Source organism: Sciurus vulgaris (genome assembly GCF_902686455.1).
Source record: "Sciurus vulgaris genome assembly, chromosome: 8".
Classification (NCBI taxonomy): domain Eukaryota; kingdom Metazoa; phylum Chordata; class Mammalia; order Rodentia; family Sciuridae; genus Sciurus; species Sciurus vulgaris.
In genome coordinates this window covers 20,628,038-20,646,854 of record NC_136468.1, presented here as the reverse complement: position 1 = coordinate 20,646,854, position 18,817 = coordinate 20,628,038, and the positions used below count along the sequence as shown (strand labels likewise).

Sequence of the window (18,817 nt, the reverse complement as noted above, 5' to 3'; positions counted from 1 at the left end):
GGGAGGAATGATGAAAGAGATATTTTAAAGCAGAAATGCCAGGTCTTCGTGAATAATGGGATGTCATACAGATTATGAATAGCTGAGAACTGGTGGTGTCACAGGCTACTTGAGAGGGAACACTGAGCTTGGATGAAACATGACATTGAATCTGGGCGGTTCCAGTCCAGAGAGACTGAGGACAAAGAGCTGAGTGGAACTGGTGACTTTGAGATTGCAGCTTTGGGAGACTACAGGAAGGGACACAAGATAAAATGTCAACATTTTAGCAATGAGTAAAGAAATTTAATTGATGGGAGAATGCCAAGTTTAAGCCTCTTTTATTTTAAAGGAAGAAAAACCAATATAGACAGACAGAAAGGGCTGTCCCTCTCTGTCACAGGTGTTGGTCTTTGGGCCACCCATTTGCTTCAGAGGGCACCTCCCAGGCTGCCACTCTATAGAGATAAGAAACCTTGGTGCTTGTGCGTGTGTGTGTGCGTGCGAGTGCATGTGTGTGTGTGTACCCCATGTTCAGAAGTCCTAGCTGGGGGAAAGCACATGACTTTCTCCTGGAGATCATTAACTAACCAAGGGGAAACACTGCCCAGGAGGCAGCTCTGGAGCTCTGTGGGAGTTCTTCCATGCCAACTGAGTGAGTCTCATATGAACGCAAATACTACTGTGCATTTTTTAAACATTTAATTTCATATAGAATGCCATATATTCTATATTAAAAATATATCTCAGGATTTAGCATTCATCCTATATTGGGCATGTAATCTTTATGTCGGCTCTTGTCTGCTTTTTCTAGTGATGATTTAACACCAATTTTTTTTCTTCAAAATGCTTTCAATAACATTTTCCTTAAACAGTTGTGATATATAGACAATGAGATAGAAGAAATTAGAGGACTAGAGATGTGCAGTAGCCTAACCCACCTTAGTTTGTCCAACAACAAGATCACAACAATTAATGGCTTAAACTCATTACCCATCAAAATACTTTGTCTGGTAAGTGTTATTCTTTATAGAAGTAGCAATTAATATTTAGTAAGTGTCTGAAATATGACTACTTATCAAGTAGACAAAGAGCCAGTTCCTTTGTGAAATGTTGTTGTCTTTCATTTGTCTGCTTCTTTCTATGTCTGGTGAGTGTGTGTGTGCACACATGATCAATATTCCATGAAAACGTAACATGATTTTCTAACTTGGTGGCAAATTCAATTTTTTTAGAAGATTGATTCTTTTTAAAACTGGGAAAGAAAGCTATCTTTGATCAATTATGAAAAAATATTTAACAATATTTTATTTGGGAAAATAATATCAGATCTTATTTAAGCATAGTATTTATTTCACTTCACACTTTATTGCTTTCAAATGAACCTCACGTTGTTTTCTAGGCACTGAACTTTGCGAGTCCATTTATATTAATACATTCTAGTCTCCCATTTTAGTAAATCAGAAATCATGCTGAGAGCAACTGAACAACTCCAACCAGAATGTTTAATTTGATTGGTTTTTCCCTTGGAGAGCATTCTTTTTAAGCCACATGACATGCAATGTGACTATGACTCAGTGAAAATAGAGATCATTTATCAAAAACATCAAGCAGGATGATAGTAGTCTCAGAGATACACATGATATTTTTAAAAATAACAGTATGGCTCTCTAATGTGGGGTGCCAATAATCTGTTCGTGGCATATCCAGATGTCTTTCTGCTTCCTTTCCTCCTCCCTCCTACCCGCAGATGATTTTGCTGTTACGTCCGTCACAGGGTGGGCAAGAAACATTTCCAGCAGTGAGGCATGTAGCTTATCAATTTTTTATGTGAACTGTCCCACAGGAGGACGTTGAACTGTTGTCTGAAATGACATCTTGGGCCATCTGCAGATTTTTGACATATACGGTATACTATTCCTGTCTTATTAACCATAGATCACTGAAGATTGCCTATGTGATAACTTTCCTTGCCCTGAGCTTAGAGCATCTCTGCAGTGAGTTAGGTGAGGGTAAAGTACTAGCATTCTGGTACTGGACAGAAAGTTTTAATAATTTACCTGGGACTTCAAGTTTTCTGCCTATTAAGGCATGTTTGCAAAGCATAAATGAAAATGAATTTGTTAAATGGGATTGAAAATTTTAAATTCAAAAAGAACGTCATGTTTTAAAATTATAATCATCTGAAGGATTATTAGCAATATTGTACCATTCATTTCCTAGTTTTTAGAATCTTTTTCTTTCTACATATATCTTGTCTGCATTGACATTCCCACTAATTTTAAGTGAAGTTTAAGTGGAAAGAGATATGGAGGTGCTGAAGGAAATGAGAATTGAACCCATTATTGAGAATGACACATAGTACTTTCATCCTCAGAGTTTATTTCATTAACTACATAATCCATGTTGACAGGTCTCTCTCAAAGCAGTTTTTAGAAAAAGCATAAAATATTTATTTTTTCTGCAAATAGATTAGCCCAATCCGAGCTCCCATCACCCAAAATGAACTATAAAATACTTAGTATGCTATATTTCCTTGTCCTTAAAATTTTTGAGAATAAGTTTTAAAAAAGATTTATACCATAAGATGATACATATTTACTTCTACAGTTTTTAATGCTTTTGTTTTTAATTTATGGAATCAGAAAAGCAGTTGCTTTTGTTATGATTTAAAAGAATTTACAGTTTAGAGCTAATTCTCAACCTTTGGCTTTTATGATAAATATAAAAGTTGAAAAGTGGGAAATGTGGTTCACTGATGGGCTGTTCTGTCACCTGGCGTCTTAGCAAGTAATGACCGTGCATTCCAAACTTAAGAGCCACTTGATTTTTCCCTCCCAAATCAGTAGATTAAGAATGTCTTTCATTTATTTAAGAAGATAGCTTCTCTCTAAAAGTGTTATGTTTGCTAATCATCATAAAACAAGCAGGAAGAACCGTCCATGCAGAAGCTGGCTGTCCCCTTCTAGAGGAAAGGTCAGTTTTTCAGCAATGGGCAAAGGCTCTGACTAGCTGATGCTCACTTCAGAAATTTTGCAATTCAGAAATTTTCTCAGTTCTGGTTTCTTTTATGACCACAGGCTATCTAATTAAACTTTCCTATGCAACACTCTGCTCGTATCATCTACCACTTTGAAAGCCATCAGAGACACAGGGAAGAAGAATTATGGTCTATCTAATATATCTAAAGCTCTTCAAAGTTCTTTGGGGAAAAATGCATTGTATATAAATTTGATGTGTGAGCACTTTTTGAATAGGATATTGAGGTCTTATTTCAATACATTAAATTTATATGGATGTGATACTAAGCTTAGTTTTTTCTTTCCTTTTTCAATTATGCTTTGTATAACTTTTTTGAAGTGTGAACAGAAAGAAATTTGATTTCATTTTGGTAAATGGGGTTATGAATATTTTTTCCTTTCCATTATTGTATTTTTCAAACATAAAAAATAAAAATAGTATAATAAGCCCTCATGCACTATAACCCAGCTTTATAAATTATTAACATCCTATTAACATGTTTTAAGGAGTCATAGAATTATACTAATGAACACAAATCTGACTCATTATTGAAGTGAAATTTTATGAAAAATAGGATGAAAATGAGCTTTTGCTATTAAATGTGCCAGGAAACCTGTACTAGTGAAAATATTGTAGATGGAAAAATTATTAGAATTTTATTTTTCAGTTTTTATATGCTTATTAAAAGTTTTGAAAGTTTAAGGATAGGTACAATAGGTCATTCATTGAAACCTCAAAAGTACTCTTTATTATAATTCTCAACTCAAACTAAAGGTTTAATTTTACTTTACTATAGCATTTCTGATACCTAGAGGCTAAGGAAGCCAAGAAACAAAGAGTATGATGGAAAACATATATAAGAAAATACAAATTATTGTTATCCCTCATTATTATGAGTACATGGAGGTTGGGAAAAAAGACATTTGAGTACAAAATCTTTGTTATATTCCCACTGAGAAGATGCTCATGTGTGAATTATTGAACTTACTTTGGTTATCTGTCATTGCATAACAGGCCACCTCAATTGTAATGACTTAGAGAAATAACTTTGATTAGCTAACAATTCCACAGTCTGAGCTGGGTTCCGCAGGGTGGTTCTTCTGCTGGACTTGCTGCATTCACCTGGCATATTGGTAGGGACTTGACTCAGCTGGGATGGTGGGATGGCTAAGTTTTTTTTCTTTAGTCCCAGGGACTCTTCCATGTGATTTCTATTTCTCTAGGTGACCTCTCTGCAAGTTCTCTGCAGTAGAGTAGCTGGGGTTTTTACATGATATCTCAGGGCTTCCTAAACCCCAAAGCAAAGCTTTCCAGCCTTCTTAAGTCTTAGACTTGAAACTGGCACACTTCTGTTATATTCTTTTGGTTACAGGAAGTTATAGGCCAGATTAGATTTAAGAGAAGGGAATTGCATAGAGTGTGAATTACTAAAGACAGGATTCACTGGAGGCCACCAGAGCAGCAGACTACCACTGCCTTTGTGGTATGATGTGATTAGATTTAGAGTATTTCTGAAAACAAAGTATTTGTGGGACATACTTATAATATTCAAGTGGTTTATTGTGATAGCGTTGAAAGGATTGTATTAAGTCCATATTTCTAGAGATCCATATGGAGTTATACTGCCATTAGGCTGAAGGTGTGCAGTGTTAAAAGCTCAATCTACCCAGCATCTTTCCTATTGATTGAATACTCATCTTTAAAACAAAGATAAAATATTCCAGTCTTCCAGCTGAAAAACTAGGATTTCTCTCTGGGGTGTTTCGAAGGGTGACTGATGGAAATGTGTACATGAGGTGGGGAGAATGCCTTATTGTTTTGTTCTGTTTTTGAAAGGAGATTTGAGGAAGTATCCAAAATGAAAATTTGCTATTGCAACTTTTCTTATGAGAGGCTTTAAAAATATTACATATATTTTGTTCATTTTAGAGCAATAACTACATTGAGAACATCACAGGTTTAGAGGATCTGAAAGCCCTGCAGAACCTGGATCTGTCCCATAATCAGATAACCAGCCTCCAGGGCCTAGAGAATCATGACCTCCTGGAAGTGATCAACCTGGAGGATAACAAGGTACGGTGCTCCTAGGTCTTGGTGTCCACGTCTACCTAAGAGGACACGTTAGAGAGTTAACACAGACACCCTTTATTGACTTTTCAAGGGCTGTCACGTGAAATGCCAGCTTAAAAATGTTATTCTAGCACATTTCTTAGAGCAGTAGTTCCAGAGAACATTTTTAAAAATAAATATTTATAGTTCATAATTTTTGAAAATTTGATGCTAATTACATTGTTTTAAAGGTTTAAACTTCAGTCATATGTGTACAGTTTTCTGAAGTAAAGGTGCTCATGCGAAATTTTGTGTAGAAAGATGGCATTGGTAACCTCTGAAATGTCGGAGCAAGGAGAGTGGAGACAGGACTAGCCTCAGACCGGCGTCACTCTTGCCTAGGTTCAAAGAGAAGACCGTGCCAGTGTTGAGTGTCAGAGGAGGGGCTTGGGACATGTCGCCTGTTACGGTTGGATGTGAGGTGTCCCCCACAAGCTCATGTGTGAGACAGTGCAAGAAGGTTCAGAGGAGAAGTGATTGGGTTGTGAGAGTCTTAACCCAACCAGTGAATTAATCCCTGGATGGGATTAACTGAGTGGGACCTGAAGTGGTGGGGTGTGGCTGGAGGAGGTGGGAACTGCAGGTGTGGCCTTGGGGGATACATTTTGTATCTGGTGAGTGGAGTCTCTCTCTCTCTCTGCTTCCTGATCATCATGTGAGCTGCTTCCCTCCACCACACTCTTCCCCCATGATGCCCTGCCTCACCTCAAGCTCTGAGGATTGGAGCCAGCTGTCTGTGGACAGGGATCTCTGAAATTGTGAATCCTTAAATAAACCTTTCCTGCTCTGCGATTGTTCTGGTCAGGTCTTTCACTCGCAGGCAATAAGAAAGCTGACCAAAACATTGGACAAAGCATATAACATTTCGGTTTGATAGAAGAATATGTTCATAAGATCTCTTGCACAGCATAGTGGCTTAAGTTAATAATAACATTGTATTCTTGAAAAATGCCAAGATGGTAGATTTTAAGTGTTTTTACCACAAAATGATAACTTGGTGAGGTAATACATATGTTAATCAGCTAGATTTAGCCATTCCACAATTTATATATATTTCAAAACATCATGTACATGACAAATACATACAATTTTATAAAAAACTTTAAAAATGTGAATACCCCAGGAAAGACTTAACCATGAAAAAAGGAGGTCCTGTTGGTAACAATAGCATATGATCCTAATCTGTATAATGAGTTGGGAATTGGGCTTATTCAGATTTTGACATCTGGTTTAATATATATTGTAAAAATTGTATAAGTTGATTTTCACTCTTAATTGTATTTTTTTTGGGGGGTGGGAAATGGGGGATTAAACTCAGGGGCACTCAATTAATGAGCCACATCCTCAGCCCTTTTTTATATTTTATTTGGCAACAGGGTCTCACTGAGTTGCTTAGTGCCTGGCTTTTGCTGAGGCTGGCTTTGAACTCACGATCCTTCTTTCTCAGTCTCCTGAGCCACTGGGATTATAGGCAGGCACCAGCACGCCCAGCTTGCATTTTATTTTTAATAAAGCATTTGTACTCCTAGTCATCTATTAAATTGGCACCTGTAGCTGACTTCATAAGCAATGAGATCTATAAAGTGATTTTGTTCATATTGAATACTTCATTACATTTTTGAGGGGAAAGAGTTCAGAAGGAAGTTGCATGTGTATTTCTTCTTCTTCTTCTTCTTTTTTTTTTTTTTTTTTTTTTTTTTTTTTTTTTTTTGGTACTAGGGACTGAACCCGGGGCACTTAACCACTGAGCTACATCCCCAGCCCTTTTTTATATTTTATTTAAAGACAGGGTCTCGCTGAGTTGCTTAGGGCCTTGCTGAGTTGCTTAGGGCCTCACTAAGTTGCTGAGGCTAGCTTTGAACTCTCAATCCTCCTGCCTCAGCCTCCCGAGCCATTGGGATGAGCACCACACCCAGCTTGTTTATTTCTTCTTGAGAAAGAAAAGTTGGGCAGAGCCTGAGAGAGAGGTCTGTGCTCAGTGGAGCAAGGTGTGATGCTGTGGAGACTTGCTCCATCTTGCCACGATGCGGCTCATCAGTTAAGTCTGACCCTTTCTCTGACAAATTTACGTCATCTGTCAGGTTGCTGGAAGTCAAAGTTAGTTATAAAGGTCTGGGAATAAGTGCATTTTTAATCAGAGAAAACCTGTTCCTCTTCATCTCACTTGATTTGTATATCAAGATGTTTTGGTCCCTTCTTAATTAATTCTAGTGGATGAACTTTGTTCATTGTGCTGTGTTTCTTAGGAAGTCAGCATGATTATTTCATATATTTTTCCCCTTTTTATGCAATCGCCATGGAAGACCGATTTTTTTTTTTTTTAAATTCTTGCTTAAAATGGTTCTCACACATATATGGGGGCTGTTGAAAAGTTGGAATAAGCTCATTATATCTCAACTTAGGGCATCTCATGATTTAGAAAAGGAGCAGTGGTAATGATAGCAACAATTACAGTCATAAAATTATCTAGACATATCTGCTGACTACTTATGCACCAGGCACTAGTCTAAGCACTTTACATATCTCATTTAATCCTTGTTATAACCCTGCTATTATTGCTGTTTTGTTGATGAAGACACTAGGGCACAGAGAAGTTAAGTAATTTGCCCAAAGTTATATATAGCAAACAGCAGAGCCAGAACTCAAGTAGAGAATGTTTTGCTCTCTGCAGCACAGTAAATGAAATGCCAGTCCCCTCCACCTTCAGAATCGGGCATGGTGTGATGCTGCAGAACAGTGTTCTCTCCTAGAAATGCAGGAGCCACAGGAGAGTCATAGGTTTCATTTTAAATTCTCTAGTAGCCACAATAAAAGGAAAAAAGAAGCAGGTGGAATTAACTTTAATAATATCTTTTACTTAATATATCCAAAATATGATCATTTCAGCACATACTCTACATATAAAATTACCCGCGAGCTATTTTGCCTTCTGTTGTCCCATACTGAGTTTTGACACTGGGTATGTATGACACGCTTAGGTGGCATCTCAGCTCACCCTCGCTGTACTGCAAGTGCTTAGTAACTCCACGAGGCCGGTGGACCACCTTGGAGAAGGCAGATCTGCAAACGCCTCTAAATTGTAGATCATTCTCTTCCATTTCAAGAGATATTTCAAATTACTTTTGGAACAGTTCAAAGAAAAAAAAAAAAAAGTTATCCTCAAGTGAAGGAAGCATTTTATAATTTTTGAATGTTAAAGAGACTCTATTAAAAAGTAAAGTGTCCCAAAAGGAGCTCCTTTGTTAACAGTGGGTCCTTGACAATAACAGAATTCCCTGGCTCCCTACTGGGCAGGTTGGGGAGCAACCGACACTACTTTGAAACATTTGTTGAGCCATCTGAAGAGTTCCTCAGAGAGTTCTCCAGGACAACTGAGAATTCTAAGTTTCGGGGATGGAAAATCTATCATGTGAAAGAAACACAGCGTAACTTCTGCTTGTCGTTGGATGAACTTGGTGTTGGGAGCCCAGCCTGTTGGTGGCACTCGCATCGACACTGTTTACTTGTTTGGACGGTTGAAACATGGTAGCACCTGCCCAGCATCCTGAATGTCTGTCCTTGTCACGTGGTTACTGTCGGCCCATTTTAAAAATAATGTCTAGCTTTTCGAACTGAGCCAAGACTGTTAGCTCTGTTGTGTGACTCCCGACCTTTCTTCTAGCAGTGGGATATTGGTCTGGAGTGACTTAGAGAATGCTGGGGCACTTCCCTGAGTCTAGAGTCGTCATTTCACATGATTTAGCCCCAACATTTTCTTCTAAGTTTTTGTAAGAATTAGTAAGATAATACTCATAAAGCAATACAAGTGAGGAAAGAACTTTGATGCCAAGTAACGACAATATCCCCCACGCTCTTAGTCTTTGTCATTTGAGTGTTCTATCCATCTCCCAGAGTACCGAGGGAGACAGTGGCAGCTGAAGACCATGATTTTACTTTTTGCTTTTGTGACACCTCGTACAGGTTAGAAGTTCCTCACGGAGGACTTTTTGCTCCTTGTTGTTCAGAGATACATGCCATTTGTCTCAGGCAAACATTGCTCCCATCTTCATTGGCTCCTGGCTCGTGTTTCTGTTTATGTCTGTGGACAAAAGGAGTTTGGGGGAAATGGAACACAATCTAAGTGAACTTGGTCTCTCCCTTGATTTACATTTGTTAGGCCTAAGAAGAGAGAGGTTGAACTAGATGATTCCTTGGGGTCCGTGGGGCCTCCAGGGACTGACAACATTGGTGCAGTCACCTGAGCTGGGTATAGGAGATGCTGGCATGATCAGATCTGCTGCTAAATTCAGTCCCCATTTTACCAGGCCAAGGCACCCCTGCCATGGGATGCAAACAGGAAGGAGGCCCACTTTGGAGGCCTGTGGCCTCTTTCTATCCAGAAGGGCTGGCCGAGTCTGGGTAACCTGAGCCGCCATATACTTGCAAAGATAGCACAAACTGCCCAGTGCCTCTCTCTCCTGGTAACCTTGGCATAGAGCCCTGGGAGGGCCACACTTGGAACCCGGTCCTGATCTGCTTCATCACTTTGCAAATACTTTCTGGAGTTTCAGATCAAGGCCAGCCACTTCACTCTCTGCCCATGCCCTATCCTCATTGCCTACCTCATGCTGACGAGTTTGGCTCCCTGGAGTCGCACTCCGCTGGCTGTGGCCAGCAGTGTGGGACTAGGGCCTGTAATGGCCTTTTCACATCGCTGGGCAGGAGAGAGCATCCCAGGGGCAGTGTGTGGAGTGAAGCTTCCCTCACAGAAGAGGGGGAGGGTGCCCAGTCGGATCTTCACACAGACGGAGCTCACTTCCACTCCAGGGGCTGCGCATCTCATCCGGCATCTCCACTGGGGTTCCCCCAAGGTTTTAAAGCAGGCCACTTGTCTGCTTCATGTGGCTCCTCACACCCTCAGAAAACATGCTCCGAGCCCTCAGGCGTCTGCCGCTCCCGCCTGTTAGCTCTCTCTCCACACTGCTTTATTTCTCACTAGTGCTTACTACTGCCTGAGAGGACAGCATATCCTGTGTTCTGCGGGTTCCACTTGGAGAGTTTTTGTCTTTCCCACTGTAGCATTAGCTTCACGAGCTCGGGGACTTTATCTCATTCACTTTGTGCGATGCCTGGTTCGTTGTTGGCACGGAAGAGTATTTGTTGACTGAATGCAGGGCTCTCGGGAGCGCTCAAGAGGGCTCAGATTTGCCTCTCGCCTCTCAAGTGCTTGGTTGGTGTTTAAGGTGCATGTGGGAAGAGTCGAGAGTGATTGTGGATGAAAAGGAGGCATTTCAAAAATCTGTTTAATAGTAAAGATGTTCTGTCGAATGAATATCATACAACAGGATTTACTGAGTCACTTACTGAAATTTGTTATGTTTACAACTTGCTATTAAAAATAATGTTGTAGTGTGTATTCTTTATGTGTATATTTCATTATGAGGATAGATTTTTTTGAAAATAACCATTCCTGGCTCTGTGTATTTAAAATACTATTGATATATTTCCTGCAGGTTCATACTAATTAAGACCTCTGCTATAGTATATTACTACATCTTTGTCAACAAATGTCATTTTAAAATTATGTCAGTAGGTAGAGGAAAATGGTATTTTGTATTCTGTTTGTTAGCAATTTCTTTGAGGTTAAATTTTTTTTGTTTGTTAATCTTTTGATTTCCTTTTTAGAAATAGTCTTTTCATGCCCTTAATTACCAATTACTTTATGACAGTTTATCTTTTGCTTTTCATTGTGCTTAAGGTACCTTTGATATACATATTAAAATAATTTACAAAGTACAATGATATTTTCCCTTGTCTCCTTTTTTCTCTTTATAATTTTTATGAAGTCTTTCTTTATTCTAAATCTGATAGATGTTCACCGAAGCTTTTCCATCTGTTTTTCTTCAACTTTTAATCCATGGTTTATTTTATGGTATGATGGAAACAAAAATTTAAATTTTCTTTTTTTCCCAATATCTAACAGTAGTATGATGATAACAGCTGCATTTATTGAGTATATGCCCAACATTATGCTAAATAGTTCCCACTCATTAACTCATTTAACCAATACCTTTATCGAATACTTTTCTCACTGATTATGGTTCACTGTTCGATTGGTCCATCTGTTGACTCTTAATGCAGCAATGCATTTATCCACCAACACCACCGTCATCAAGTTGATAGAGTCCTACAGTTTGAAAAACACTGCTTTTCTTCACAGATTGATGTGTACATAACAGTGGGAAAAATATAATTATTGCACCTAATGTCTCCTAAGTACGTGTGTGCGCGCACGTGTGTGATAGCATATAACGTGTATATTAAGATATTTTAAAGGAAAAGGCTTTAACAGATTCCTTTAGTTCAGAATAGTGGTGCTTGGAGAGCATGACCACAAAAGAAATGGCATAAAAAAGAAGTTGGTATACTTCTGGGGTTGGACAATGGCCACCACAGGTCAATCAAGGAGTTTAGAGAAGGTACTGGTAGGACGTTCTTGCCAGCAGATGGCTCAAGTTTCTGTAACAGTCTAACGTATCTGAAAATTTTCCCTTAAAGTCATTTGGGGTGCCATAGTCCCTTCTACACCTTCTGTAAAAGCCTGGTACATACTTAGCCTTGGGTCTGTGGCCTCTTGGAGAAAAGACACGAGGGTGGAGGTGTGGGCTGGTGGAGGTGTGGGCTGCCGGATGAGGCTGTGCAGGCAGCAGGGACACACGCGGGGTAACTGGTGTCTGTTGTACTTTGCTAATTCAGCAGAAGTGGAGATTTGAAGTCAGGCTACCCGATGTTGCTCCCTTCTTCCCAACCTCATCAGACCCTTAGGAGGACTGGGAGGAAGGTTAACTCCCTTTGACTTGCAAAATCCCACTGATCCCAGCTGACATCTTAGTGGTAATATAATATCATATAGTCTATGATCATTCTATTCATGTTGTTTGTAACATATCAAGATCTTTCTTTGTCAATCACTATAGATGTCACAATTGTCTAAAATGAATACATGGTGTTCCTACTCTGGAACTGTGTTATGAATCAACGATATAATAATGGAGTTCTTGGGAAATTAGAAACTTTTTACTTTTACTAATAACATTAGACTGAGTGTTCTTTTATCTAATTTTGCCTGTCTGATGATCTCCAGGTAAAACCCTTGAACTAGGAGAGCTGGTCCACAGCTTCTACAAAGGCAATACATCAGATTCCCCTTTTGAAAGAATGGACCCATTTCCACTCTTACCAGCCGTGTCTATAGGTGCACGTGGCTAGGACTTGTTGGTGAGACATGGTGAATGCAGGAACACATTTCCTCTTCATGTTTGTTTTAGGTTCAGGAACAAGAGATCCATGCTAGAGGGAAATCATCCACCACTCAAAAGTTCCAGTGGAGCAATGTGAATCAAGTTTATTTTCTATTTTCCTGAATAACACAATGTAAAACAATTCGCCTCTTTTTCTTGTAGATGATCCAAATGGCAGTCTAATCATGGATTGCCTAGTCATCCTATGGAAAAACACATGTATAACATTGCTCTAGCCAGATTGATGTGTGCAGGTTGTATATTGCAACTTTGGAGTTTGTCTTTCATATTATATTTTTGAAAATGGCACCCTTTGAGAATGATGCATATGTTCATCTCCTAACTTAACATTGGGACTAATTTACATTTTAGTGCATTTTGCATTTGCAGAACTCAGGAGTTATTGGAGACCCTGCTATTGGAATGCTTTTACAGTGTGTGCAGAAATTATCTGGGAAAAAATAGAAATGAAAAAGTGACTATTAACTTACTGAAAACTCCACTATCTATACCAACAAAATTGTAATTTTGCTAATTATAGAAAATTTAAAGTATTTGTCTTTAGTGGAGGATTCAAGCCTGCTGCAACCTAAGTTGGTTAAATTAAGGATCTGCCAGGCAATCTTTTTTTCCCCTTACTTTTTAAAATTGTGAAACCACTTTAGGTACAGAAATGTGTGTAAAAAATAAATTTTACAGGTTAGCCAAAAAAAATTAAGGCAAATAGTGGACACTCATCAAGAAATATGTCATGCCATATTCAATTCTTACCTTTCCTAAAATAATTCTCTTTTGTGGAAACGATAGAGCTACAGGCATATGAAGTAAGAGGGCTTAGCCAATCACAAAGGAGTAGGGTGGGGAGGGAGGTTGGAGGACTGGAAGGATCAATGGGGGGGGGGGACAGGTGAGTAATCAGGTGTGTGCAGTTTTTATACTTTATGTACTATTCTGTTTCTATTTAAAATAAACATGAATGTGAGAAGGAAGCCAACTGTTCTCTAACTTAACAGAAAGAAGAAAATGTGGCTGTGTGTTCACATTTATTGAAGAGGCACATAGTAACTCCCACGTCTGTGTAGTTTTGTGGAATTCTTGTTAAAAATCTGAATATTCAACAGGACAATTTTTGAAAATAAATTGAATTCAAGAATCCAAACTGGACCCTATTGTGTTGTTTTTCCTATTGCCTTTGTGCATTGTCTATTAATATTTTTCTTTGATTAAACAGATTGCTGAACTGAATGAAATAGAATACATTGAAAATCTTCCTATTCTTCGAATTCTCAATCTTCTAAGAAATCCTATTCAGGTGAGAGCTCATTTATATAAGGGGAGGGGAAGGAGGAGGACATTAACATTTGTCTTCTTCAGGAAGTACTTTTGATAAAGAACATCAGGAATGTGAATAGTTTATCTTCCTTCTCTGTCTTTTAGAAAACACTTAGTAAGATTAAGTAAAGTGGCACCTAAATTGACTTGTTTTTCTAGAAATAATATCGTGACTAAAAACTGTCTGTACTGCTTCACTGTCAGTAAAAGCCAAGACCAGAACTGAATGTTCTTTACTTACTTTGCATGGTCACTTGTGGCCCATCCTGGGTGGCATTAGAATTGTGGGAGAGAACAAGTGAGACTGGAGAGCAGTGTCCTTTCACTTCAGAGAACACAAGACCCTGGAAGTATAGACAGAACGTGGTTCCTATTTTATAATGGGGTTGGTGAAAGTGTAAGATTAAATACCTGAAGTGATTTGCTTGGCTATCGCCTTAAAATTGGTGTGGGTTGTAAAAATAATTATAGAATAAAAAAAAAAAATATCTCCTAGGAGTTCTTAATCTCTGAGATGCTGGGTTCCTCTTTTTTCTCCATTGATAGATCCTTTCTCCTGGCCTCCATCCCCTCCTTGTCCATCTGTCCTTCATCCGTGTTATGACTTCTCCTTCACTTGAGCTTCCAGACTCTTGACTCCATGCATCCCTGTGTGCCTTTCTTGTATGTAGTAGATGATATGCCTGGACAAGTGAATAGGCAAAATAAAAAATAAGGAAGATTTAAAAACAAAAACAGCCCTTGTTGTCGGAATAGTTGGAGACAATTTAAAAGCATCTCTGAAAAAGTGAGGTGTGGGACTTAAAATGTCAGCACGTCCCAGTTGCTGATCCTTGAACTGCATTTGAGAATGTGTGTAAATAAACAGCACACACCCTTTCAGGAATGGGGTGTATGCACACCCTCCCCACAGTGTTCACGTGTGAAGCACATCAAAGACACCGAAACACTTTTAGTTGACATAATGTACTTGGTTATGGGATAAGGAATGATGATTCAGTACATGTCTATAACATGTAATGATTAAAACAGGGTAATTAGCATTTTCATCTCCTCATTCCTCTGTGCTGGGAAGCTAAGTCAAAGATACCTTTGTATATTTATTCATGTGAATTCTCATCTATAAAAGGCACCATCCACTATTATCTTGCCATTCAAAGAGAAGTAGCTTCTTTGTACAAAAGACATAATGACATTTTTTTAAATGGCAGATAATCCTAATAGAGCAGATAGTAGGGGGTAATAAAGAACTCATTTTATAAATTATTATTGTAAGAGAAATTAATTAGGAAAGTTACAAATCAATACAAAAATGCAAAGACAGTAAAATAATAATAAATAGCAAAATTTCATTCTTTGCAGTAATGAAACTCATTGGCATTAGAAAACAAGGTTTGAGCTACTGGCCTTGAAATCTTAGATGAGATGCTTTACCACCTCTCTGAGGCTTAGTCATTTTTCTCTTTAGAAATGAGGATAATCCTCCCTATCTTGCTTATCTCACAGGGAGATTAATAAGATCTGCACATTTGAAGAGCTTTAAAAATGACAAGGCACAGCCTGCATCTGAGTTGTTAATATGTGGGGCCTGGGGGAGACCTAGTAGGGGGTGTGGGGTGGCCGGGGTGGCAGGCCAAAGGCCTGAGCTCATGAGAATAGACCGCGGTGCTCGGTGACTTGGGAATGAATGGTCCTCTTGATATTTTACTTAGGAGAAACCCGAATACTGGTTATTTGTAATATTTATGCTACTGCGACTCACAGAATTAGATCAGAAGAAGATTAAAGTAGAAGAAAAGGTATGTAAATCATCATTTCATGTGTTTATGGGTTTATGTGCTCAAAAGCTCTCATTGTCTGCTTCAGGACCAATATAATCAATATTTGAGATGCAGAGCAGTACGTAAATCAGTTCTTTACTTAGGGACTGTTTCCTCATCCTAGGATCTGTCAGTTGAACCCTCTGTAGAACTGGGCATCAACAAACGCAGGCCTGCCATTGGCCCAGCAGAAAGCCGGGCTCTGAGGAGCAGAGGTGACACTCCTCTTATCTAGGCCGCAGTGTAGCAGATTAGCAGCTTGAGAACTAACCTATTCGAAGAGGATAAGATCCTATCTGGGTTACTTTAAAAATTAATTTAATAAAAAAATGTACTATAATGTCATCCTACTATATAATCAAAAGGTATTCAAATAAATAGCTTCTCTGATATTTTTAATCCTTTAATTCTGTTCTTTAAAAGAATGATTCATCTGGTCACATAATTCCAGAGCAGCCAGACTTGAATGCTGACACCTGCCGCCCTCCCTGCCATAGCCAGGGTGGAGATCTCCGCTAGTGAGGGATTTCCTACATTGGACGGGAATTTGAATAGGACTGAAGACAGGTGTAAGTGGTGGAGAGGCACTATTCCATCTCAGACATGCCTTCCTGCAATCTTGGCTAAAAATCGTTACAGATGCTCCCCTATCATCATTCTCATGCTCAAAGGCATTTAGGAGATTTCTCTTTTCCTTTAACATTTTGCAAAGGGAATAAAATTTAAAACCACATATTAAATAAGAGCATGACAGAGGAGACTGTTTGGAGGGATGGCAAAGACGAGATAGAGAGCTGTTTGTTAGGAGAAAGTTGTGCTGAAGGAGAAAGTTTGAGTAGAACATGAGAGTATGAAATAATTCTGAGTGAGATGGCATTAGAAAAAAAAAAATTTCCAGGATCAACTGCCTATAATCTAGAACTACAAATTTTATTCTTCGTCTTGTACGAAAAATTGCAATCTTTACTATATTAAAAGTGATCGTAGACTTCAAAGGTCTTGTTTTTTCTTTTAAATATTTTTTAGTCGTAGATGGACACGATACCTTTATTCATTTATCTTTATGTGGTGCTGAGGATTGAACCCAGTGCCTCACGTGTGCTAGGCAAGCACTCCACCACTGAGCCACAACCCCAGCCCCTTGTTTGCTTTTTTAATCTGCCTCATCCAAACCCAGGAATATAAAGAAGTAGGGGATCAAAGGATTCCACTCAACACTTAAAAATAATTATCATTATTTAGGTTTTAGGAAAGTAAAAGTTGACTTGCAAACTGAATACAAAGGCTCCTGGGCATTTGTTAGAGTAGTTGCCTGTCTAGAATAATTCATTAAAGAAACTCTAAACCTCATCTTCATTTTAGAAACCAAACACTTTCCCTTTTACTTTTCTAACTCTGGAAAAGGTTTCAGCAGTGAATAAATATGACCCTCCTCCTGAAGTGGTCGCAGCCCAAGATCACCTGACTCATGTTGTCAACAGCGTCCTGCAGCCACAGAGGATCTTTGACAGGTATTTATTAGGACCCTCCAGGGTAGAACTCAGGATGGGCAAGCAGAGGACAACCTCATCATTTTCCTCAGCCCTCTATTTTGTGACCTCTTCATTTCCTAGAAATGTGACTTTCTCTGAGGGAAGGGGCCGGTCTTTTTTGATAGACTGCATTGTCTCAGTTCTGGCCTATCAGCAGGTACTTCAGTGTGCTGCTCTCAAGCAGGGGGACACACTGTATGTTGGGTAGCCTGAGCCATACGACAGTGAAATAAAAAAATAAAAAAGGTTTGTCAACTTTTCTAGCTTAGGATCAGAACAGTCCTTAAGTCTCATTAACGGAAAATTGTGATCATTTATATCCATTGTGAATCTTTCCTTAGCTGTAACTTAATGCTAAATACCCCTGCCAAAGAGCATTCTGTGAATTCAGATTATTAGGGAGTCCCTAGAAGGAAGCACAGCTAGCCTAAGGGAAACCTGAAATATCTTTACTGAGTTGCAATCAACCCATCAGGGAGGAGTAGCCCAGCTTGGTTAAGCACATGAATAGAGTCTCTCACCTCTAAATTCCAAGACAGATTTACCATGGTTTCTCCATTTCTTTTTAAACAATCTGTTGGAGCAGATGGCCATTTATGCTGTAAGTATAATGCAGAAATTCTATCAATACCCAAAGGCATTTTAAAAATACTTGTAAAACTCTTGGGTATAAATGGCCTTTCTTGTGGTATTTGCTTCTGTATTTCACATGGTTGGTTTCCCACAGAGAGCAAAATGTTTTATTTTGCAACCCAGGACATGATTTTTACATGGAATTTAATAATGTGGACGTTGACAGTTTATATGTGTATGGGAGCTGCTAGGTGAAATGATTTATCGTTATTTGCACACGTTTGGAAAAGCACATTTGATTTAAAAGAAGGGCATTTATGACCTTATTGTATTTCTTTTCCAGTTTATAATATTGCTACTTATTTCATGCTTTAGGGGACATTTATATAAAAACATGTATCAAAAATTTGCAGTGGTGTCTGATAAACATGTATTTCTTGATCATTTCTGATGCCAGGAAAATAAGAGCAAAGGCCAAGCAGGCCTGGTGTTCCAGGACGGAGTGGTGTTGTTCCTGGTTCTAGTTCAGCAGCTGGTGGACAGGCCTATCTTTGCCCTTCCTGCTCTGGGCCAGCACCAGAAATCAGGCCCAGGAGGGGAGCCCTGACTCTTGACCCTGTGGAATGTAGGTTGTGTTATTGGAGAATCCTTGTCACCCTCTCTGGGCATGATTAGAGAGAGGATACTGTATTAAAATGACATGGCCAAACTTGACTCTGGCCTGGTAGTCATTGATAGCTTCCTTATCTGGAATGACAAGCTTTCCCAGTCTTGTGCATGTCTGGTCCCAAATCTGGAATTAGCCATTTCTCCAGGAAGCCCAGTTTTGGTGAGAAATGGTGCTTCCCTGTCTTAAAATGGTGCTAGAGATACTCGTAGCTTCTGGGTTGGTCATTGTCTCTAGACTGGATAGTGAAAAGAGCAAGTAACACCTTTCTTTCCATCCATCCATCCATCTTATCTGTACATGTCCATCTATATCCATTCAATCCAACTGTATATCTCTAGGTAGATCTGTGTGTCTCTACCAATAGATAAATGGGCTAAGTAACTCCTGAATTCATAGTGATACTTAAATTTCAAGACCACAGATAAGCTTTTGTTTAATCTCCTCTTCATTATCTCACTCTTCTCCCACACCCATAATCTTGATTGTCATTAGTCCTAGAGG

At 38.9% G+C, this 18,817-nt stretch overlaps 1 protein-coding gene across 6 annotated transcripts in view; it reads left to right on the top strand.

Moving 5' to 3' along the window:
• Nucleotides 1-18,817, top strand: part of LRGUK (leucine rich repeats and guanylate kinase domain containing) — a 106,761-nt gene that overhangs the window by 22,527 nt on the left and 65,417 nt on the right. For all 6 annotated transcript variants that reach the window (XR_013765805.1, XM_079151494.1, XM_079151493.1 and 3 more), the window contains 5 exons: nucleotides 868-992; nucleotides 4,930-5,073; nucleotides 13,621-13,701; nucleotides 15,434-15,520; nucleotides 16,946-17,052. Coding sequence is in view for 5 of the 6 variants with exons in the window: in XM_079151494.1 (XP_079007620.1) it covers nucleotides 868-992; nucleotides 4,930-5,073; nucleotides 13,621-13,701; nucleotides 15,434-15,520; nucleotides 16,946-17,052 (544 nt within the window). In the remaining variant the exon portion in view is untranslated. The remainder of the gene's footprint in view (nucleotides 1-867; nucleotides 993-4,929; nucleotides 5,074-13,620; nucleotides 13,702-15,433; nucleotides 15,521-16,945; nucleotides 17,053-18,817) is intronic.